Source organism: Patiria miniata, unplaced genomic scaffold (genome assembly GCF_015706575.1).
Source record: "Patiria miniata isolate m_02_andy unplaced genomic scaffold, ASM1570657v1 HiC_scaffold_18, whole genome shotgun sequence".
Taxonomy (NCBI): domain Eukaryota; kingdom Metazoa; phylum Echinodermata; class Asteroidea; order Valvatida; family Asterinidae; genus Patiria; species Patiria miniata.
Genome location: NW_024037056.1, coordinates 3,096,711 through 3,120,532, shown reverse-complemented (window position 1 = coordinate 3,120,532; position 23,822 = coordinate 3,096,711). Strand labels below are relative to the sequence as shown.

Below are 23,822 nucleotides of genomic sequence, written 5' to 3'. Positions count from 1 at the left end.
TATGTTTCTGTATAACGATGTAGAAATAAATAAAATCTTGAAAATGAAATTTCGGCTGGAAAATACAAAAACAAGGAACATATTGATGAATAATCAAGAACGTACCAGTTTTATGCAGGAGCAACGACTTTGCTTCTCGCTTTTAAGAATTATGGGTACGTCATCCATTCCTTAGAAGTGCATGCTGCCTTCATATGGTTGAAGTTAGCACTGCCAGAAACACCGGGGCAAACCCCTTCTCTTAGCGACAAGTGCTACTGGGTTCTTTTACGTGCATTACACACAGGACCTACGGCTTTACGTCCCACCCAAAGGATGAAGCAAGAATGGTTAAGTGTCTTGCTTAAGGACACATGTGTCGAGACCGGGATTGGAACCCTGACTCTGTTGATCAGAAACACCAGCAGAGCTCGCGTTCGGTGCTCTTAACCGCTCAGCCGCGACACTCCACTCTTCTTATCTTGACCCAACCACCTATCTTTCTCTCTTTGCTAGGTCCTACAGGCGCGGAGGGTCCCCCGGGTGACAGGGGAGTCTTTGGTGGCATCGGAAGCACCGGTGACAACGGCGAAGACGGGTTCCCTGGCGAGCGAGGTCAGCAGGGTGAGCGCGGTGAGAAGGGCTTCCCCGGCCGTGCTGGCAGGCCCGGTCTGTTCGGCGCTCGTGGTGAGTTGTTGGGACTCGGGAGAAACGATCTTACAATGAAACTACACAAACTGAACAAAGAAATGAACTGGGGCGGGGTGTGAGTTGTTGGGACTCTGAAGAAACGATCTTACAATGAAACAACAAACTGAACACAGAAATTTACTGAAGCGGGTGTGAACCTTCGGGAACACCGTTCCGGTGCTCTTCCAGCTGAGCTATCCAGCCTGTGTTAGAGGTTCCCCCAGTTTTCAAAGTCTTTGAATAAATCTTGCATCTTTCTTCATTACCTCTAAACTTTTAAGAATGTAATCAATTGCCTCAGTTTAAAACGGAATTGAAACAATATCGACTCACTGAGAAATGAGTAAATGTTTTTCTTTCTTTTTGCTCACTTTATTTTCAGGTGAGTTTGGAGATCCGGGTTTGGACGGTCTCCCTGGAAACCCAGGCCAGAAAGGCAACGCGGGATTCCCCGGTTTCTCCGGCCGACCCGGTGAGCCCGGACCCCAGGGTCTGCCCGGCAAAGACGGGCTGCCTGGGTTAATAGGTAAGCTATTTGCTATGTGTTAACAACTGAGGCTTTGCGGTTTATTGAGTGTTTTGTAGCCACCGGCCTATCCAAGGGCACTGGTTAGGTCATGTCCGAAGCAGGCTTCCAGATTTACTGCTTGGGCTATTGTCAGCTTGTTCCAATGTAGTTGAAATGGGCAAGACCTAGACAATAACCCTGACTTCTGATTGTTCTGAGCCCCAATTAGATAGATTTTTAACCAGCGATGTGGAGTCAATGCTCCAATGTGCACATCACGAACACACTGATCATGGCAGTAAAGTAAAAGAAAGTAAAATCACTGGGCAAAAGATTTGTCAGACTTTTGTCTGAAATCAGACTTTTTGAACTTGAGAGAAAGACATTATTAGTAAAGTAAAGTCTGTCATTTCACCCTGGATGGGATGCCAGTTCATCGCAGGTCACTCCCCAGCTAATGCCGGTACCCATTTATACTCCTGGGTGGAGAGAGGCAAGTAGAGGTGAAGTGGCTTGCCCAAGGACACAACATGGTCAGCAGCTGGATTTGAATCCCTGACCCTCTGATCATGAGTCATGAGGCCGCACTCCCCCTGATTGTGGCAGTATTAAAGTAAACCCATTATCTTATATGCTGTTCAAACAAGTTTCCAATCCCGTTCGTAATTGGTTTGTTTTTGCCTAGGCGAGACTGGAGATCCAGGACGTACTGGCCAAGTTGGGCTCTTTGGTGATTTTGGAGAGCCAGGGGACATTGGTGAGCCGGGAGAGGACGGTGCCGACGGACTGATAGGACCGCTGGGCCAGGACGGCCGACCAGGTCAGAATCCCTGCCCGATTGAGAATTTCCGACTATGGCAACCCATAAGATAATCAATACACAGAACTGAATTTAATGTGGTAGAAATTTATAAGTTGCTGATGAAAAATCCTTGGTTTGAAGTTACATTTTTTTCTTTACAATTTTTTAGTCTGTTTCCCTTAGAAATTATGTTTTGTAGACAAACAGCAGTATTTGAAATTTGTTTTGAAATCATTGTAAATTTTAAGTTTTAATAAAAAAAAAGTAAAAAACCACAAATGGCACTGAAATTAATTAATAAGAAACAAAAAAATTGAGGTGTAATTTTCAGCTATAATTTGTCATCCAGTTCTTAAGTGTGACGTCATTTCAACTTTAACCACGCCCACTACACACACAGTAGCATGGAAACTCATTGGAACCATTAGAATTGGAAGTAGTGCAAAGTGTGTGCTTAGCCACAAGTATTCAGTGGTGCGTGTTTATGGTTAAATCGAGGACACACACGTGCAACATCATCGATGAATTGAGGACAGGAACCAATGCGAAGACGCCCTCGATTAGAAAACGTGTACAAAACCAATGAGAGCTGTTGCAAAAAAAGAGTATAAACAAAGCAAAAGGGAAGAGGAACAATAGAAAATCCTCGATTTACACCATAAACAACCAGTGTGAGTTTGTTTCTGCATTCAATAGGGGACGTTGAACAATAGAGGACAATAGGGTCCCCAATTCCCAAAGGTCCCCAATTTATGGGGGTCTTGCTAAAAAGTTTTAAGTACAAACAAAAGAGGGACAACAGGTGGTCCCCGATCGCAGGCAAATACACACTTGTATGCATGTATATGACACAGTAACTGGGTACTGTTTTGCAGTGCAGCATTGAAAAAAATATCACAATTATCACAATGTTAAGAATTTTCCAAGGTTGTATCTTTATAACGATTAAAAAAACTTTTGAATTGTTTTTGTTGTTGACTTTTTTGGGGGGTAAAAATGAGTGGATTTTGCTTCCTATGACTTGCACAGGATCGCCAGGCTTTCCGGGCCCCATTGGGAACCGAGGTTTCTCAGGAATCACGGGCATGGTCGGTGACAAGGGCGGAGTGGGCGAGCAGGGTCGGCCGGGTAATCTCGGTCTCGATGGTCTGACGGGTGAGAAAGGTTACCGTGGTCTGAGAGGATTCCGTGGTGTCACTGGATTTGAGGTTAGTAGACAATTCACCGAGAGCTTTCTTAATATGTGATGCGATCAAGCTACATGAGTCGTTTGTCGACCCTGGTCAATAACAATTTTTATTACAGATTTGAAAAGAGCACAATCTCAGCATTACTGCTGTGAAAACCGCATGCTGATACCATCTTTAGTTAAAATATTATGGAAGTTTGAACACCAAGAGATGTGATGAAGTGGCCCTATTTTGGCCTGTATCTCCAAATAAAAATGCCCGAACAAACGACTCATTTAGTTTGATCGCATCACATATGAAGATCGTTCTATAAAATTTAGGGTCAAAGTGTGACATTTTTTCCCTGCCCTGTTACCCCAAAACTTTGAAATTTGCCTTTCTAGTAGCATTAGAAATGACTTCAAATGATTTTATCACTAAACACCAGTCCTTGATTCAAGGACAGACTTCAAAATCTTGCATATTTTATCTCTTAAAATTTCTCATCCTACACATTTTTTTTTTGACATTTTTTTCTTTTTTTCTACCTCAGGGTGACCTAGGCTTGATTGGACGGCCTGGCCCACGCGGTCCGCAAGGGCCCGCTGGACAGAAAGGTACGTGCTCTTATGCATGACAACACGAGGGCGCTCTAACAATAAAACAACTCCATGATTAGTCCTTGTATTGCAGTACACTCTTTGCCGCCGATCATTTCACGATCGATATGTTTATTCCAGATATGAGGTCTGTTTTGGTGTTGTAAGGTGGATTTAAGTAGTTTGACATAGTGAGCTAAAATTGTAATTAATGCCCTGATAAGTTTTGGTGTAGTGCGCAATTTGGACTCTATGAAATACAGACTCCTCGGTTGTATTGTTTATTCCTAAGTGAAGATAATTAGGATAATTTGGACATTTAGGATCCATACAAGGTAAGAAAGACCAGATTTCATAGGAGTCCAAATTTCATATGACACCATGACTTTATGGCGATTTTTTTTTTTTTAATAAAAAATAAATAAGTAAAACTAAATAAAAGTTGATATGGCATAAAAAAAAATTGTGTGTTTATTGTTTATTTAAAAATTGTGGTAGCCCGATCTACCTGGATTTGTTTCGGACAAACTGCTGACCTCAAACTACTCATTGCCACATTCGGCCAATATTTGAAATAAAATAAAAAGTCTTCCCTATCCAAGTTCTTGGTGTGTGTTATTGGTCAATTAAACAATAAAATAAGATTTAATAAAGGTATCCTAAAGTAAACAAAGTAAGTATAAAAGGCCGACAGAAAAACGTAACAAAATTGACCAAAAAACTTACCTTCCTACCCGGATAATATTTAGAATGTTACCAAAAACCACAATTTTTTCTCGGCCTTAGATTCTTCTGAAAGTTTATGTTTTTTTTTTATTTGTACATGAATGGGACAGTGGGATTTGCAACTTATTTCATCTAATCTTTTGATTCGTTCTTATTTCCACAGGAGATTCCGGGGTCCCAGGTACTCCCGGTTTGTTTGGCGAAGTGGGTCCCCCTGGTGATCCGGGCTCCCGGGGGTCAAAGGGCATCAAGGGATCGTCGTTCAATCCCAATGATATTAAGGAACCGGGCACCGGTGAGAAGGGGGCCAAGGGAGAAAAGGGAGACCAAGGTAAACTTCGGCATAATATTATTTCCCTTTTGAACTTTTTTCTGTACCTCAGTATTTATTATTATTGAAACTTCATCGTGTCTTTAAAGGTAGGCACATCATTTGTCATTTGTGCATTTTTTGTTTAAAGCAACAAAAGCACTTAAAATCTAAAGACGGGTGCTTAACAACTACTAAGCTGAAGAAAAATAGCTCAGTGAATGCTGTATATTCCGAGAAAACAATATTTAAGGGTCTTGATTTCAATTCAGAAGTTGTATTTTGAGTCATATTTTGAATTGCGCCCGAAAGCAGCATCCGGAACACATTTTCATTCAGCTGATTTGCAGCTGTACGTGATATCACGCACTGAACTGAAGAATAATAGTAACTGCAACTATGGGGGGATCGCCACACCTCCTCCACAGCGAGTCTGTTACCTTCCCAGCATTGAATAATGCCGGTACTCATTTAACACCTGGGTTGAGAGGAGTAATTGAGGTAAAGGGCCTTACTCAAGGGCACAACATGCATATATAGCCACAGCGGGGCTCGAACCCACAACCTCACGATCATGAATCCTGTGCTCTACTGCTAGACCACACGTGCCCACATTGGTATTGTCCAAGTAACCCATTAACCCCTGTAGTGGCCTGCATGTTACTCCCCGTACCGCCCAAACCCGCCCAAGCTTTCAGTGATCCATAGATTCCTCGGTGAATAAAACAGTGTTTAAAACAGTACGGGTGCGGATGGATAAAAAATGACTGCTCACTGTTGTCTTCTTTGTTCTTTGTTTTTTTTTTAGGAAGTCGCGGACTCAATGGACTAAGAGGAACAGTAGGCGACCGAGGACCAAGCGGGGAACCGGGCAACCAAGGCTACGATGGGTACGATGGCTTCGATGGAATCGCTGGTATGTTCATCGGGATTGAGGAGGAGAGTCAGAGAAAAAAGGCTCACAAAGAAAATCTAAAAACTCAAGGAGCTGTACAATTTTTACAAAGTAGGGGTGTACTGTGATCCCACAGCTGCCACCATGTGATCCCACCGCTGCCACCATGTGATATGATAATACAGAGAGAATAATGACAAGACCAGGCAATGTATTAGGTGAAGTTCTGTAGGTCATGTTCCACGCTCCTTGTACAGTAATCAAGTAACCTTGGGAGGTATAGGTCAAAGGTTATATGAATATGCATGGTCCCATTACAAGGGGAAAACCCCAAAAGTTTTCGTCCAACCTAATTGCACGCTAGGATTTTCTGTACTTGACATTTTTTTTGTAGGAAGACTTTTGTGCTCCAGAGGGCAGGCCTATAGTGGCCTTGTTGTACCTCTCACTGATTCACTGACTCCCCGACTGACTGACTCGAACTGACTGACTGTCTCCCCTGAGCCGGGCAGTGCTGTCATATAGGATTACCCTCTAACGCCCACGATTGAGTTCAATCCCGCCCATCGTTGACTAGATGCAGGAAAAGAAAAATCCATTCTGAATCAACGTCATAATGTTTTGTGCACTCTTGTTTTTGAAACATTTTGTATTTGATGTATGGGATACCTATGTTAACATCAATTTTAATAATACTAGAGTCTTCTGAGTGCAAAGGGGTACTCGGTATTTTGAAACGTGTGATGTTACTAGAAGTATATGTGAGGCAAAATGATGTATGGAACTTATAGTTGGACCTTCCTTAGAGTAAGCTTGTGAGCTGGTTGTGTGTTGTTTTCTCCATGGAAGTAAACATTGTTTCATTATTTTCTTCACTTGAATTAGGTATGAGGGGTGATCCTGGTCTGCCAGGGTTGTTTGGTGTCGAAGGTCTTCCAGGAATGCCCGGCGAGGACGGTAAGAACAATTATTATTATTATACTTCTGGTATTGCAACCAAGGAATCCTCAAAAGCGCCTGAGGCACTGTAAGCTCGCAAGCCTGAAAAAATCTGTAGAGAAGACAATGAATATTACAAGTTTAGAGGAGGGAGGAAAACCCTAGAAGGACAATCTGGGGAGAACTCACAGAATCAGGTAGGGACTGAAATCCCAATCGACATATGGACCAGGACAGGAATCGAACCCGGGCCATAGTGGTGGAAGGCGAGGAGAGTATTACCACTGTGCCAACCTGATAAGTTTCGTGCTTCCACACTCTAACATGCATCGTAGTTGTAATATTATTTTGGAGTATTATACAACAGAAGTAGGATGGTGCTCTGGAAATCAGGGAAAATTGGAGAATTAAAACACCACAGAATCGGGGAATTCTCAGCGATTTGGTTTGCGTCAGCTAGGCACATGTGGTTCTCTGTTGCATACGGCGAGGCAAGGATGCAGCTATAAGGAGAGAAGGGAGGCCCTCGCTTGTCAACACGTTGCACTGATCTTCGTTGCATTGCTGCAACCACCTCTTGAACCTTGTCCAAATGAAAATAAATCTCATGGAATTTAGCAAATTTTTCAGGGAAATACCATGGGAAAACTCGGCGAATTTTGTTTTCTTAAAGTGCTCAGAGCCCTGTAATGCAACAAGCAGCAACAATTAGGTTTTGTAAAAAAAACTGTTACTTTCATGTTGCTCGACTGTTTTCACTGCACGTGTAAAATTTGTTGGTTTTTTTTTTTTTTTCATGAACAGGAAATCCTGGCATCAAAGGACGGCAGGGATTACCGGGTCCGCAAGGCCCCAAAGGAGTGATTGGTTTCTCAGGATTCTCTGGGTTTCCGGGATCGGCGGGTACTGACGGGCGCCCAGGAGAAAGAGGTAATAAGCTCTCGCGACAATAGGGTCACAATTGTGGATCCTATTAAAGGGAAGATTATTAAACACTACGAAAAAAAAAAAACCCAGCAGGACATATGCAGTACTTTGGAGGACAAAATCAGGATAAAAACAGGATTTTTTTGCGGGCTTTCAGGAGTAAATCAAATTAGGTTTTGCCCTTCACCGACGTTTTTAAACACTGTATACTCAGTGTGTTACCTCCCGAGTGAAAGGTGGAAAAAAATCACTCGGGTGGGACTCGAAACCACGACCTCCTGCTTTCTAGTGCAGATGTCCTACCACTCGACCACCGAGCTAACGGGATCGGTTGGCCGGTTCGAATCTGATGTACATAGCAGCAGGTACCGCATCTTATAATACTTTCAGGAGTAGTTTTCGTTGATACTGGCCCACGTCCAAAGTAGGAAAAATTGAAAGCCTGACGTAAGTAACCAGCAAGGTTGCTAGAGTAGATGGATGGCCCTGTACCACAAATCATTTGTGAAGAACTTTGAAAGACTCTCCACCGTTTTTTCCCCTTTCTTTCCCAAGGTCCACGTGGCAACAAAGGTTTCCCCGGCTTGCCCGGCGTTCCAGGCTTTCCCGTCTTCATCGCCCCAGCAGGAGAACCTGGAGAAGATGGTCCCCGAGGCCCAGACGGTCCCAAAGGTCAGTGATGAATATTCATTAGAAAGTTACCCCAAACCTGGGGAAACTCCAGCTCAATAGATGGTTTGCACGGCTTGCACGGCAGCCATGTGTGAGGTGCGTGGTTTTGTTCAACAGGGATACACACGAGTAGACCTGTGCATTCATTGTTAATAAATTAATAAAACACACCTCCAATTGACCTATCGCGGTAGAATCGCGTCAACGCAGCTTGTGAAATATTGTCCAATTATATGACAAACGGACGCAGAATGCGCAAAATCTCAGACAAACAAAATTTTGCGTACAAAAACACCATAGACTTGTCTAAGGGGCATGGCTAACTCGCAAACGGCGATAGGTCAATATGGCTGGCGCATAAGCAGTAGAAGCACAGAAAAGGCACGCTTACCTCAAGAGGAAAAAGTTGCGTTAATTAGTGATGTAACAATAGAAATCTCCATGCATGAACATTTTTTAGCACATCCGCGCCATGAAATAGTACTTATGGTTAGCCCAATTTTTCTGCTTACCGTAATTGGGCCCGGTGTAGTGCCAAGCTAACTCTTGTATGGAATCCATCACCATTTTTGTCCCTTGTCTTGTGGTGTGCAGGCTTCGTCGGTCAACCGGGCCAGCCAGGTTTCCCAGGGTTCAGCGGTCTCAAGGGACCCAAGGGAGAGCCTGGACTAACCGGCCTGGGCAGTCCGCCCGTACTCGGCCCGCCTGGAGCCAAAGGAATCCAAGGACCAACGGGTGTTCCAGGTGAGCAAACTAGGGTTGCTTGGCTTGGAAGCTCCCAAACGGGAGCTCTCTTTGTATCAGTTGATGGTGAATTCAGAAATTGTATTGCCAAGCTTTGGTTGACAGACACCTGTTTGAAACAGAGAGCTCTCGGGTCGAATTGTCACTGGAGTTCAGTCAGGCGTTAAAGTCTCAGTCTCAAACTTACTTCTTCTTACTGTCTTCATTTTCCAGGACTCAAGGGCAGAGTTGGAGATATTGGATTCCCAGGTCCAGTTGGAGAGCTTGGTCCCTTTGGTTTGAAGGGCTACCCAGGCTACCCAGGAAGGCAGGGCAGGCCAGGTAGGTGTGGGCCCAAGTATGAGATATAATGATAAAGGAGGGTATGCTGTCCAGGGGCCAATTTTGCACGTCTTATGAATGTCTTAAGACTTACGATGAGTCTGACACTCATGTCTTTAATGAGAGGACATTATTGATGTCCAGATGTTATACAAAGTACACTATTCATCAGATAAGACGACCCTGACACCGATCTTAAGTCAAGAGGAGTTCAGCTACGTTGCTAAGGAAGTGAGGACATGTTAAATGCATCTCTTAATTTTGATGAAATGGATCCTAGGACGAGTCGCGAGATAAGACGAGTTACACTTCCTTAGACACGTGTCTTAGCGTTTCGTTAAATCTGCCCCTGGCCACTAAGGAAGGTGTAGCAGGCCAGTTGGGTGTGGCAGACCAGGTGGGTGTGGCTAGAGATATCTTAAGGGGTGGGTCCAAGTATGAGATATAATGAAGTGGGGGGATATGCTGTCCAGGCTACCTAGGAAGGCGTGGCAGGCCAGGTGGGCGTGGCTAGCATTATATAATGGGTGGGCCCAAGTATGAAATGATGGGGGAGGGTATGCTATGTATATATGTAACAGCAATCACTTGTTCATTTATTGTGACCTGCCATTTTCAGGTCTGCCTGGATTCAATGGCCCCAAAGGTCAGCCTGGTGATCAACCAGACGCCCAGAAAGGGGTCAAAGGTGACAGTGGTGACCCAGGACCCTTTGGTATCCGTGGACGACCTGGAAGGCCTGGCTTCGCCGGAGTGGATGGATCCGTCGGTGAGTATTGGACAGAGAATCAATGGTTGAACAACTACGTCCTGTACTTCCCCAAACTGCCGTGCTTAGTTACTCCCTATGCACCAATAGACCATTATCATTTGGCAACCATCTTGATTTTGTTTTCCCATTCAAATCAACGTAACCAAAGTTAGGCAGGAAGGAAAAATAGTCTGGTTCCTTTTTGCGCAAAAATAATCATCATTCAGTACTATTATTGGATACGGGGAACATGACTGAAATGGTGGCGGCATGATAAAGGTCTATCCGGGCAAGCTATCAATTCTATCACGGAAATTATAAATTATAAATTCACATTCTTATTATTAACAGGTTTAAAAGGCATGAAGGGGGATTTCGGTGATCCTGGTGAGCCTGGTAGCATAGGGCCCAAGGGTCAGTTCGGGCCGCAGGGCCTGCGAGGTGACTTCGGCGACCCGGGACCACAAGGTATGACAAATCTCTCTTTGTCTGTGTTATCGTCCGTTCATTAATTCCCATACACTTTGGGGTTCATTTGAATCCATGGTGCCGCTTGTTTGTGTAATATTGAGTATTCTGCGATGGACTAGAATCCCGTCCAGGGAAAATGGAAATATTCTCAGTCATTTCATGCCAAAGAAACCGGAGATAAATGCTGGCCTGATGGACCACATTGACTCGTGACAGACATTACTACTTTTTTTTTAGTACCAGTACGATCTTTAATCCAAGTAAGAGTTTTGATAATAATTCGCTAGATTATTTTGTAGGATAAATGCACATGATCCGATATGCCTTTCATGGTTTGAACGCCTTTCACCTCTGGCTAGGCTTCAAGGGCGGTAAGGGTGTGGGTGGTGAGGAGGGTTCGCCAGGGCCACCGCCGCGACCCCAGGGCTTCATCGTGGTGAAGCACAGCCAGTCCAGGAACATCCCGCGGTGCGACGTGGGCATGACCCAGCTTTGGACAGGCTACAGCCTGCTGTATACTGAAGGCAATGAGAAAGCGCAGCATCAGGATCTTGGTAAGTCATCGATAGAAAAAGGGGGGGGGGTTGGAAACCCCGCCCATCAATATCTGAAACCACATCTGACAACTTCAGAAAGAGTGTATTATAATTTATCGGCTTGACTGTTCTGAAAATAATTCAAGTTAACCACTTCGCGCCGGGATTATTTTTGCCAGAACTTTCCAGCCAACTTCTGATATACAGCCAAATGCCACAAATACTGATTCGTAAGAGTCATTTCAACAGTATTTGTACAATGTTTCTTGCCGAAACCTTATGGGTTACAATACTCCAAGGTGTGCACTGGAGCGTAAATTGTACAACAATAGGCTGTGCACAGCGGCCAATTCAAGATCAACACACGGTCCGCCTCCACAGACTTCATGGACTTTGTGTGTGTGTACAAAAGACACGAGGGATTAGCGTGTTTAGACATCACCTGGAGGCGAGTCAAGGCAATCTTGACGTTTTAACCTGTTGGCCGAGCCTGTGTATGAAAACAGCCAGTGCGTGTTATAACGTCCTCCGACGCGAACTGGTTAAATGTCGTTTGACACTTCATCACAAAGATGGCGGTTTCTGTAAACGGTCTGTTACTTTATTACATTGTATTACTGTGTAGGACGTTGTAAAATTTGTATTACATTGTATAACTTTGTACAGCTTTGTATAACTTTGTATAACTTTGTGTTACTTTGCATCAGGTCTGGCTGGCTCCTGCCTGCCCAGATTCAGCACAATGCCCTACGTCTTCTGCAACTTCAACGAGATCTGCAACTTTGCCCAGCGTAACGACAAGTCCTACTGGCTGGCCACGTCCGAGGCCATCCCCATGATGCCCGTGGAAGGCAACGGCATCAGGCCGTACATCAGCCGCTGTGCTGTCTGCGAGACCCCCACGCAGGTCATCGCTGTGCACAGCCAGGACACCACGCTGCCCGACTGCCCGCGCAACTGGCGCTCACTGTGGATCGGGTTCAGCTTCGCTATGGTGAGTGTTTATGTGGTCGTGGTGGTTGTAGTGAGGGTGGTGACGATGGTGTTGATTTGACAGTGGTACCGTAATGGGTTAGGGGGAGTGTGGCCTAGTGGTAAGGGTTCGTGACTCCTAGTGGTAAGGGTTCGTGACTCGTGATCAGAGGGTCAGGGGTTCGAATCCAGCCGCTGGCCATGTGCTGTGTCCATGGGCAAGCCACTTCATCCCCACTTGCCTCTCTCCACCCAGGAGTATTAATGGGTACCGGCATTAGCTGGGGAGTAACCTGCAATGGACTAGCATCCCATGCAGGGGAATAGAAATATTCTCAGTCGTATCATGCCAAGGAAACCGGAGATAATGCTCGATGGTCGATGTCTGCATTTGCCTGAAGGCACGCCTTAAAGTTTTTTGTTTGGCAGTATTTTTTACTGGTAAAGACACCTTTATGGTAAAACCTCAGGAATTTCAAATTTCACAAGAGCTTTTATTCATAAATCCTGAAAACTCTAAACCCCGTTAGTAGTTAGCATGACAAAGAAAGTCCAGATACATGAAGAACTTAATTTCATTCCAATTCAGTCCATTTAAACCTAGTCAGTTCCTCTTAAATCATAAAACAACTAGATACATAATTTGTAGCACTGCATTCATAAAGGTAGGTAGAACCCTGGAACAGCAATTGCAGGGACTCGGATTCGACTCCCACTCTGGTATAATGTCATTGTTTTTTTGTTGACAGTACACATCGGCCGGTGCGGACGGAGGTGGCTCCGCCCTGGCTAGCCCCGGCTCCTGCCTGGAAGACTTCCGGGCCACGCCCTTCATCGAGTGCAACGGGCGGGGTCGCTGCTTCTTCTACCGCAACACCTACAGCTTCTGGCTGACCACGGTGGACGCCGATGCCATGTTCAGACCGCAGGAGTCGCAGACGCTTAAGGCCGGCTCGCTCCGCTCCCGTGTCAGTCGCTGTCAAGTCTGCCAAAAGATCCTCTAGATAATATTTTTTTCCCTTTTTTTTTTTAATATCTATAAGTTTTAGCTTTTTCCAATTTCAAAGAAGAGATAGAACCCTTCGAACAACAGTCTCAGTTTTGTTTTAAAAAATGTGTATTTTATTGACTCGTTGCAAATTACGGTCTGCCAATTCCCACAAATTTGAAGACAATTTATTTTTAGGTAATAAGAAGAATCTGCTTTAAATGTATAATATTCTTAATCTGTTTGGCCCAACTAATTTGTTTTTAGTATTAAAGAGAAATGCCTCATTGTTTTTAAGACAAAAATGTAAAATATAAACCTTCCTTTCTGATATGAATTTAGCATCAAAGCCAATGTGGTCACAGGTACCACTACAAGTGGTATATTACTCCAAATGTTACATATTTCATGAACATTTACGTCAAGAAGCCAATTTAATGAATGACAAGGAAGAGGCTTATCTTGTTTTTATTGTTCCCTGAATTAAATCAAAATGAACAAAGACAAAATTTTTCCGACTTCTTAAAAATTCAACAAGATGACTTTCATTCATGATGGTGCTAGCCGATTTGTTTTAGATGTAAATGCATGTTTTGTATAATATATATTTGTGGGGTGTTTTCTTTTCTCAGATAATAAATTTGTAAACAATCAACTCATTTGTAATCATGGTGCTTTTTTGTATCTAGTGTTTTTATTTTTTAAATTGTCTCACACTGGTTAGTTTTAGATTTGTTTATAGACACACACTTAATTAGATGAGATTTCTAGATACGAAATATGCTGCAGTTGTTTTGTGATTTCAGTACAAAACTCCCATGGTAATTTTATGTGGTTGTAAAGATGTTAGCTAACAATCATTATATCAACAACTGTCATTACTGACCCAGAATATTATATTCTAGAATATTTTCTTCTTTCAAAACTTTGAATGAATCATGGCTTAACTACATTTTCTGCGGTGGCACCAGGCTTGCGCGAGTTGTGCTTAGGTAATACGCACACGCACCAGGCACCTTCAACCAAAATGCAAGCCCACCTCGTCTTTTAAGATCGCATGCTGCATGCACGTGGGCGTGGCACCACCTAAAAAATGGCTCTAATTTTTTCGGCGAATTACACAATATTGTACCATATTTAAAAAAAAAAAAATATATTCTCAAAACTATACAGTCGTTTTGCACCCTATTTAAGATTTTGAGTCGTGTTGCTTCAATGCACAAGAAATCCCAATGATCCAATGTACAGTTAACAACACAATTTCCTCAAGTATTTTTGACGTGGTTGAATTCATAGACCGTGTCAAATTTACAATCCTCGATAAAATCTTACTTCATTCAACCATAGCCAACACGGACTAAAATCAATACCGTTGTTTAAAAAAAAAAGTGTTATCATGTTTTGTGTATTTAAGTTGTATTTTTAATTTGTAGATGACGATATGAATAACAGATGGAAAGTTAGAAATATGTATGCCTTGTTATTTTTGGGGTTAAACTATTTAAGATTTTGCAGTAGCAATAGTCCACAAAGGTATTTTAGAATTAAAAAAAATTGGTAAATTTTCAGCACAAGAGTTCTTATATGTGTTGGTATTTTGAAGCAGAATATTTTTGATAAACGTGGGTGCTCAAAAATAATATTTGTAATGATCTTTAAACTGAAAATTGTATCTTGCGATTGATGCTCATAAATTATTAAAACAAAGCAGCCATTTTTGGCAATGCTGTAAACAATTTTTTTTTTTTTTAATGCGCATCCTGGTAAATGTTCACGTGTTTAATATTTCCATTTGTAACTACATGTAATAAAAACTCACAGGGGTTCAAAATAACACGAGTGCGTTATGTGTTGCGATGTTTTCTATTAATAGTATGTAATTTATTTTCTTCATGGCTACTTTCAAAAATGTCATTTATACGCATTTTCCACAAGTAAAAAAGTAAACCGGGGACACATTGTAATCTGTACAATAATGAAAACTTTATTAGTATATAAGCAGATATTTCGTCCTTCCAAACAACCAAGTTATAGGTTATAGACTATTCTCAATTTAAAAAAAAAAGGAAAAAGCAACAACATCCCATGTCTATAGAAGGAGAAGAGATTTGGAGAAATTAATTGTGTTATCTAACAATCTGATATCGTACAACTGACAATTGTGGTATTGTGCATTGTTTTACGGGCCCTGAAGTCCATCAAGAATCTATTGTATTGTCATATATGCAATCATGGCATGCAATCTTCAACATTTACAAGTACACAGGGAAAAAAATTAAAGATCAATATTATGTGAATTATGCTATAAAACTCCCCCAACGCCACGATAATGACGATTTCCTGGACTTTAAAGATTTATTTACATGATTGCAGGAAGATTGTTTTAATATAACCATCTCTTTTTTTTTTAACAAATCTGTACACACGTCATAGCTCAGGCTGGCACAGAATATCACGCCATTTCTAAAAACGTGGGGTAAGTTTCCACTGTGGCTTCAGAGTTGTACAGCAATGAATGTTTGAATCAAATGCAACAGCTCTGGCTATGAAGGCCCGTCTTTAATGCAACTCGATAGGACCTTGGATTCTGTCAGTCACAGCCTTTCAGTAATCATTAATGTCTATCATGAAACTGAAGCCTTTAGGCCAAAAAAAAAAAAGTCTCCGGTTTCTGGTATGCGCGCGCGTCGCCGTAGCCATGCGCGTCGGCAAAACGAAAAAGTTTTTTTTTCAATAAAAGATGATGTTTCAAAACCGCCAAACTCACTGGTTTGACTGGAATTCTGCTGCTGCGCAATTTCAATGTGTTTTTAGATGGGGTTATGATCGAGAATAAGCTTTATGTGGCCTCTCTGGACTCCCATATATTTGCACTAAGTTTAGTCGGGCACCATTTGCAGTCATCAGCCGACATTTGAAGCAAAAAAGTTGGGTAAAAAAAAAAAAAAGCTGCGTCGCCGCACCACTTTTTGGACAAGCTCCATACCAGAAACCGGAGCCTTTTTTTTTTTGGCCTTAGCTCAGATTCAACAACGCAGGTATGCAATTTCCTAAGACCAGTTCATTTTATTTCCATCAAAAAGTGAAATCCCATAAAAATGCCCTGAATCAATTGCAATATCTTTTCTCCCAAGTTGTTGGTTTTGGTTTTTTTGGGTAGAAGGGAGAATTTTGCTGTTAATTTTTAAACTAAAAATGTTGGGCAACAAATGTTCCTAACATCTTGTGTGATTTCTTACTCTCGCATTAGCCATTTCTAGACATGTCATTCACTGACGGACAGAATTCTTTGCCCTTCTAAAATTGACCACACGGCTACAAGCCTCTAATAAACTGTTTTTTGGGGCATTCCTGTTCAAATAAATGTTTTGAAAATTCTGTTTCTCAACCTGAAAAGTAATAGTTAAGGTCCTAAATGTACATAAAGGGGGAACGGCAAAAGACGCCCTTAAGTAAGTTTAACAAAGTTTTTTTATGACACTTGATCAGGATTTTGAAGAGCTAGACATTTTTTTATTTGGCCTTCAGCATTTGTTTTCTGCCTAGGCCCAATGTGCTTAACAGCAAAAGCCGTAGACAGAAATGACCAATTTAAACACGGCTAAGTAACTGCCAATGTAACTGACTATTACTGTAATTTAATTTATCACCATGCGGGCAAGTCAGGGTACCACTCCAACAAAACAGAAGAAGCCACAAGTCTTTTGGGGTCTACTTTTGTCTTTAACAAACCAAGTACAGCAATCTTCGAACAGGAAAGAAAACTCCCATTTATTAAATAATTACATTAAAAATCATAAATATCAGTATCATAATTCAGTATTTTAAAGAGAAAAACAACAGAAGAAATAACCTTTAAATCTTGGGAAGCTAAAAAAAAAACACTGAATGAACTGAAATATTCGTCGGAGACGAAACAAAGTCTTAGATTTGATTTCTTATTTCATGTTTAGTCTACTGAAGTGTTTTCAGCAAAAGATAAAATTATGGCAGAAGGAGTTGTGAATAAATCCAGGCAACTTCGGATTACTTTCAAAAAGTATGGTTTCCAGGCTATCGTACTGGATTTCCAAGTATCTAAATCCACAAATGTAGCCTGGCTACCATCCTCTTGCAATGTTATCCAGGTTTATTTTTTGGATTTACACAACAACCCCTGTTGGGGATACACTACAATGGAGTATGGATAATAATGCATATATTTACATAGTGATGAGAGGTTGGCGGGTGGTTGCTATGGATACAGTGATGGGGGCGGGACGTCAGACAGCCGTACTTCTGTTTTGTGACGTGGATCTTGCGTACTCTACGAAGTCATCTATCAGGACCGGCCACGCCCCTAGAAAGGTTGAAAAAATTTTTTTTATAAATATTACAAATAAAAAAAGATACTCAAACAGGCACTCAATTTCAAATGACTTTTTCAGAAATACATTCATTTACATTGTCTCTTAAAATTACACAAATGAAGCGCGAAACACAATTTTTTTTCAAAAAATTACATCTGGGTCATTTTGTAAATTCAGTGTCAAAGTGTGACATTTGTCCTGTAATTTGCCATCCAAGTACCATTAGGAGTAACGTCAAACAATTTTTCACTTGTTGGGTAGGTAATTTGCTATTCATAAACACTCTTGGAGGACGACTGCATTAAGGAGTGCATCAGAATTATAAAATCACAGATGTCAGATGTAACTGGGACAGGAAAAAATGGACCCCAAATTTATAGAATGACCAATCTCCAAGATGCAAAAAGTTAGGATTATAAAACCAACACATCAACTGGGGCGAAAACTATTATAAAAGAAAACAACATTTCTGAGTTAATACCTTCTTCGTCATAATTGCTCATGTCGTCTGAGATCATATTACTAAAGTCCAACAGAAGATTCCACGTGTCCCTGGGTATCGACTTTTTGTGGTGCTCCTGTTTTGGGAAATGGAAATGCCAAATGAAAACAATAAAGATCAAGAAAAGTTTGAGTTAGGTTGCTGAAGTAGAAAGTTTGCGGTCACTCAGGATTAACAAAAAGTGACGACTATGGGGTCGTTTGTTCAGATGGAGGGCTATCTCTGGAGCTAGCTCCACCCAAAATAGTTGTCGTTTGGGCGCAACTTAGCTTCGCCTCTGGCCAGGCCAATTCTAGCCCTGAAAATGTGTGGGGCTAGCTCCACTTTCAGCTCATTGAAAATGAAATAAGCAATACTCACCGTGAGAAACTTGCACCACAGGTCTAGAAATTGAAACTTGCCTTCGAGTACTATGTTCCAGTAAGCAATTGCCATTTCTAGATCTAGTAGAGGATTAAAAAAAACAAGTAATAATTAAAACTTAAGATCATTTTGTAGAGGAACAACCGACAGCATTAAATATGATATGACACAAAAATACAACGGATCACATTTTATGAATTAAACAATAACTCAAATCTCTTGAAAATAAAACACTGAAAAAAAAACACAACTTACCAAGACTCTTTTGTCCCGGGTTTTTAGCAAAATTGAAGGTAAACTGGTAAAAATCTTTAAACTTGGCAGAATCTCGCAAGTCGCTCTCGACCGAGGGAAGCTTGGATTTAAGTTTATCAATTGAATCACACCTGTGAAGAAGGGGGAAAAAAATGAAAAACCACAAAACAAATTCATGAAAATGAAAGAGAAAATGACCATGGTTACTGGAAGCATACCCAAATACAACCCTCAGTTTTTGATGTTTTACCCTAAATATGTCATGCCATCAATAAACTCTCTCTTTGTGAATTCGCACTGCGTTGCGGCCTTGAATTTCCAGGCAATGACCAGCACCGTGCGACTGGTGGGGTCGAGCTTCAGGTCATCGCAGAACTTGGCCACGCCCTCGGCCAGAATCTTATCCTCATCATGTGGATCTGCGGAACCGAAAACAAAGAAATACATTGCCAACATTAAAAATGAATAAAGGTTGAAATTTGAACTCATTATTCATGTATATCCCAGCAAAACAGAGGCATTGATTGCCCTCTCAGATGGCTGCTACGTACAAGGTCTATCACAAATATGCTGGAAAAGTAAACATCGATTTTGGAACGAGGAACATCATGAACATGACTTTCCAATTAGAAAATACTTGAAACATTTTCATGACTCCTAATAAGTAGAGCCTCATTACATTTATTGTCGCATTTGCAAATTCGGAATATATTCTTTGCCATTTATGCCATTTAAAACTGACATGACTGAACTAAATTTTACAATGTTAAAAAAGTGGTGACCCTGACCCTGTCCGTCCTGTCTGTGACCTAGGCTAGGTCTAGTCCGAGTAACTTGGACCCAACTTATCGCCTTTTTTAACATTTGGACATGGTCTGGCGATAGTGTTGCCAGACCATGTCCAAATGTTAAAAAACTAAAAGGCGATAAGTTGGGTCCAAGTTACTCGGACTAGGCTAGGTCATCCTTGTTTGTTGCTGAAATAAAAATAGCGTTTCTTGGTTTCACAATCGCTATTATTTGGCAGTCACCTTTATAGTTGTTGTACAATTTGTCTAACGCCTTCTTGTCAACTGCTGGCTTGGGTTCTCTGAAGTAAAAATCGGGATTTGTGAAGTAACTGTCGAATGCGTGTTCCAGCTTCCAGTCGTGTTGTGACAGGCAGTAAATAGCCGTCTTCTCCCCCGTCTTGGTGAACGAAATAAACTGCCGGACTTTGTCCTTTTGTGACGACTTCAACTTATTCTGTGGTAAACCAAGGTGATAATGAGTTAGTCATGGTACATATAAGAATGTCTATAAGTCAATTAGCTTTATTTAAAGTGGTAAATTCGGGGGAAATTGGGAGTAAGTACTTACCATGTCGACCCCCTTCTGTTTATAGAATGAATGGACTTACTGCGCATGCGTCGAATTCTGGCAATTTCTATTTTAGATGTATGAGTAATTTTTGTTCCTTGTGTAAATATTGATAACGAGTGCTTTAGCATTCCAACAAAAGTTCAATATATGCTTTTGTTTAGCTGTTTTTGTCACCGTCAATGAAGATAAATAATTAATACACTGGAAAATGATTAAGTTTCAGTAAATAATTTCAGGTTCAAACGTCCCCAGGGGAAATTTCAAAGGTCAGAATCCCAGACGCTTAACGTTTTATGCGATGCCATTCATGACGTCGTAAATTGAGCACCACACTATAATTAATACGAGGTTGATGATTGAGACTGGAACAAGTCTGTGGTGTGCTGTTCCGAAACCGGGACAAAATTTCATGGAAAGGCCGTGAATTTTCACGATATCCTGACTTCACCATGTGGTATGAGATTCTCCCAGGTCTAGGCCTGATGGTGGGCTGCATTGCAGCTGTCGGAGGAATAAATTACACCTGTCAGAAGTTGGGGAATGGTGGAAAGGTTTGTGCTGTTTATTTTTGCAAAATTGACAATTCGTACCCGAGTTACGGCTATTGTTACGGCAGCCGTAACGCGATTTGGAAAAAATTCCATACTGGGCCACCACTCATATTCCTTAATAATTACCATCTGGAAGTTGTATCGGCACCGTGTACGAGTTGGTTCATGTACGAGTTGGCCCGTGCACGAATTGGTACGTGTACGAGTTGGTTCGGTACGAGTCAGCATGTGTACGAGTCGGCATGCATATGAGTTGACCTGTTTCTGCCCAAGGTACCAGGATTGAATCCGTGATTGCAGAGATATTTTGTTCGTTTCTTTTTCTTATAATATTAATAGTTTTCTTTAATTCTTAAGATTTTTTAAAAAGGGGAATAGGTTAAAGTCCAAGAACCATTCAGTTGATAGTTCAGTTCCCAGAGCCAAAGATCCTGATGTCGAAAACAAGACGGTCTATGACTATTGCGATAACTTAAGCCGCTGACTTGTGTTTGCTCATTTAGATAGACCTACTGTGAATATGGCCTACTATGAATCCCATTTTGTACATAAAACACCCGTGTGGTGTCAGGATTACATCTTTCCTTAATTTAACCCTAACCGCCCTGAATCCTCCAAAATCCTTTTTGCAAATTGGAGGAATTTGCAGGATTGAGGTTACATGGCAAAAGTGGGTTGCTGATTTCGGAGTACGCACTGTGTCAAGGTCTTGGGCCGGACCTTGTGTTGTTTATGCTCAGCCGTGCATAAATTTAGTCCTTGATTATACTTGACATCCTCCGCACTGCTCCAGGATGTCACTGCCTCTGCCTCAGCCTATTGACAGTCATAGCCAGAGGATTGTGCAGGATTCAGGCAGTGGTCACCCCTCCATGGACCATATTCAAGAAATAGCGGAGGAATTTGCAGGATTGAGGCTATATGCTATTTTTCCATGAGGCCAATTGGAGGATTTTGCAGGATCGAGGCTACATCCTAGCAAAAAGGCCTAGGGAGTTAGGGTTAACTTCCAATGTTCATCTTTTTTTCTTTTTTTCCCCGATCCAGTTGAGGAGACAAGTACGACACCCATTTGAATACAGGTTGTATAGACGAGATCAGATGGTCACTGGAAAGGCATACATTGCAAAGGTACAGCGATGGTTTAAAAGTTTTGGCCAGGAAAAACATTCCTGTAGCTAAGAACTAGGCGTGATGCAACCTTTGCGTGATGTCCACATGTGGGGACTTTGCCAAGAAAGAATCAAATTGTAGAAGTAGAAGAAGTTTTTGATAACACCAAACCACTATCAAAGTATTAAATTGGCATACACTTAAGTCTTTTTCACTTTTAAAATGCATAAATTTTGTTATTAAAAACCTAACCCTGCCAGAGGCTCTGAGGCTGTTTGTCTTGAAGCACTCACTCGGACAAGCATTGTTTGTTCTCGCTGTTAGCAGGGTTTCTAGCCAAATTGCCCTTGAGAATTCCACATGTACTGGACTTATGCCATGGATTACTTTCAAGTCCACAAGAAATATGGGATCAATTTGTTTTTGTAATTGTTGTTAGAAGTTTGAAAGTAAACTTAAAATAGCAATTTGACATTCGACTTGATTACTCTAAATCGTCTCTTTTTTTACCAGTACCAGAAGTTGCATTTTGAATAATGAGTTCTTGATCGTTGTATCTTTTCTTTTGTCTTCAGGGTCTAGAAGGTCTGAATGAGATGTCATTCAAAAGCTAAGCCTGATGTCTGTCAGCATCTGAGATGAGTTCCCACAATCGGGCCCTGCCCCCTCCTACACTCCAAAACAGCAAGGAACTCTCAACAAGTGACGGCTAGCATGCAACAAAATATCATACCAAATCGCCAAAAAACAAGACTCACCAATCATAGAGAATATCATCAGGGCTCCAATCTCTTTCGTCCCTTCCAGTCCCACGTTATTTTTTTGGAGATTTTCAACTCACAGATGTGATGCGATCAAGCTAAATGAGTCGTTAATCGACCCCGGTCAATTTTTTTTATTACAGATTTGAAAAGAGCACAATCTCAGCGTTACTGCTGTGAAAACCACATGCTAATACCATCTTTAGTTAAAAAAAATATGAAAGTCGGAACACCAAGAGATGTGATGAAGTGATGTGATGAAGTCGCCCTATTTTGGCCTGTATCTCCAAATGAAAATTCCCGACAAACGACTCGTGTAGCTTGATCGCATCACAAATGCTCATCATCTGTTTTCCACTTAAAATATACCAACAAAGTTTAAATTCTAACACTTTGGATGGTGTACATACATGCACCAAAATTATCTACTGCGAACATTTTGAAGTTGTGGAAAATTGGCTGTTGTGTACATTTTAGATAGCACAGTGGGAACTTATCGACGATATTGCATTTGGAAAATTGAGTTTTAAAAGATTGAATGCTCTTTATTGATTTGAGATTTTCATATAATTTTGTGTGTAAATAGTTAACAGGTTCATATTGTCTCTGTAGAAAGTTGTTATCAACAACGTCCACGTAAAAAAATAATATTCACCAACTGACAGCAACAGACAAAAGGAACGATATTTGTGTTGCTTTTTAAGATTCATTTTTGCGGTTAAATTTGTTATTTTAAGTTTAAGCTATCAACTTTCCATATGGCTAGTATGGATTCCTTTTCTTGCAGAAATTTCACAAAATGTGGAGAAAATTACATAACTACTTACAAGACCTCCATGTTGCAGCATGAGTTTTGATCTCAATTTTCAGACCCAACTTTGTGGCCATTAGGTCTTTGATTGCCGTGGGGAAAGTATACAAACAGTTGGAATACAGAAATTCAATAAACAGACAATAAACTTTAAGTTTTAAAAAGAAATGAACTGCGGTGTCTTTGAGATTTCTTTTGTCCAAATGTTATCTACCAGAAAGTCAAAGTGCGTTACGCAACACCCAAGGGGTCATGGGGGGGGGGGGGCTGGGAAACGCCCATTGCGAATGAACCATAGACTTGGGGACAAGCCACCAGACAGTCTTGTGTAAAAAGTGTCAAGCCCAAATATTTTATTGAATAAGGGTGGGGGTTGTTGGCCTGTCGGGGTTGTTGACTTACAGTTTATTGTCTGGGGCCCATAAAAAATCGGCGCCTCCCCACATAGTTGCCCCCACTGGATATATGCCGGTCCTGCATAGGTGACCATGGTTAACGTGTTGAACAGAAATTGGGCGCTCCCTCCACCCACTCGCCCCCTATATGTGAGAAACCTGGGCGCCTTAATTTGCCCTTATAACTTTTGACCAATCAAACCGCACGTCTTCTGCTTGTACAGTAACTATTTTGCTTCCTTTTCTATTTTGGAATTTCCCGTAATTTCGTATCCAACTGACTAGAGATACGTGGTTGTTTCTAATTGGCGTCCTTTTTTTTCACACTTAGGTACACGATAATTACATGATGTCATTTTAT

At 41.4% G+C, this 23,822-nt stretch overlaps 3 protein-coding genes across 7 annotated transcripts in view; 2 read left to right on the top strand and 1 right to left on the bottom strand.

Annotated features, from left to right (window-relative positions):
* Positions 1-13,945, top strand: part of LOC119724226 (collagen alpha-2(IV) chain-like) — a 45,093-nt gene extending 31,148 nt beyond the window's left edge. For all 5 annotated transcript variants that reach the window (XM_038195177.1, XM_038195180.1, XM_038195179.1 and 2 more), the window contains 17 exons: positions 496-666; positions 1,052-1,195; positions 1,863-1,997; positions 3,009-3,187; positions 3,702-3,765; positions 4,637-4,804; positions 5,592-5,699; positions 6,564-6,635; positions 7,422-7,547; positions 8,100-8,216; positions 8,811-8,960; positions 9,174-9,281; positions 9,901-10,050; positions 10,384-10,500; positions 10,863-11,057; positions 11,747-12,033; positions 12,761-13,945. In XM_038195177.1, coding sequence (XP_038051105.1) covers positions 496-666; positions 1,052-1,195; positions 1,863-1,997; positions 3,009-3,187; positions 3,702-3,765; positions 4,637-4,804; positions 5,592-5,699; positions 6,564-6,635; positions 7,422-7,547; positions 8,100-8,216; positions 8,811-8,960; positions 9,174-9,281; positions 9,901-10,050; positions 10,384-10,500; positions 10,863-11,057; positions 11,747-12,033; positions 12,761-13,015 — 2,546 coding nt within the window. In that variant the 3' untranslated portion in view covers positions 13,016-13,945. The remainder of the gene's footprint in view (positions 1-495; positions 667-1,051; positions 1,196-1,862; positions 1,998-3,008; positions 3,188-3,701; positions 3,766-4,636; positions 4,805-5,591; positions 5,700-6,563; positions 6,636-7,421; positions 7,548-8,099; positions 8,217-8,810; positions 8,961-9,173; positions 9,282-9,900; positions 10,051-10,383; positions 10,501-10,862; positions 11,058-11,746; positions 12,034-12,760) is intronic.
* Positions 13,946-16,486: 2,541 nt separating this feature from the next.
* Positions 16,487-20,066, bottom strand: LOC119724227 (DCN1-like protein 1). Its single transcript, XM_038195182.1, has 7 exons — positions 19,828-20,066; positions 19,500-19,713; positions 18,719-18,887; positions 18,469-18,599; positions 18,211-18,293; positions 17,830-17,926; positions 16,487-17,338 (listed from the first exon to the last, which is right to left on the bottom strand). Exons 1-7 carry the CDS (start codon positions 19,828-19,830, stop codon positions 17,262-17,264), a joined length of 774 nt encoding a protein of 257 aa, XP_038051110.1. The 5' UTR covers positions 19,831-20,066; the 3' UTR covers positions 16,487-17,261.
* Positions 20,067-20,161: 95 nt separating this feature from the next.
* LOC119724228 (NADH dehydrogenase [ubiquinone] 1 alpha subcomplex subunit 1-like) lies at positions 20,162-23,238 on the top strand. Its single transcript, XM_038195184.1, has 3 exons — positions 20,162-20,381; positions 21,429-21,512; positions 22,070-23,238. The coding sequence occupies exons 1-3, from the start codon at positions 20,280-20,282 to the stop codon at positions 22,106-22,108; spliced, it is 225 nt and encodes a 74-aa protein (XP_038051112.1). The 5' UTR covers positions 20,162-20,279; the 3' UTR covers positions 22,109-23,238.
* The last annotated feature ends 584 nt before the right edge of the window (positions 23,239-23,822 follow it).

What these genes read in the sequence shown, in the direction of transcription:
- LOC119724227 (XM_038195182.1), bottom strand. An exon ending in CCCGGGACAAAAGAGTCTTG is followed by an intron (nt 18,294 to 18,468) that starts GTAAGTTGTGTT and finishes ATCCTCTACTAG; the next exon opens with ATCTAGAAATGGCAATTGCT. An exon ending in TGTGGTGCAAGTTTCTCACG is followed by an intron (nt 17,927 to 18,210) that starts GTGAGTATTGCT and finishes TTCCCAAAACAG; the next exon opens with GAGCACCACAAAAAGTCGAT.
- LOC119724228 (XM_038195184.1), top strand. Translation starts at nt 20,280, where the DNA reads ATGTGGTATGAGATTCTCCCAGGTCTAGGCCTGATGGTGGGCTGCATT. An exon ending in AGTTGGGGAATGGTGGAAAG is followed by an intron (nt 20,382 to 21,428) that starts GTTTGTGCTGTT and finishes TCCCCGATCCAG; the next exon opens with TTGAGGAGACAAGTACGACA. An exon ending in GAAAGGCATACATTGCAAAG is followed by an intron (nt 21,513 to 22,069) that starts GTACAGCGATGG and finishes TTTTGTCTTCAG; the next exon opens with GGTCTAGAAGGTCTGAATGA.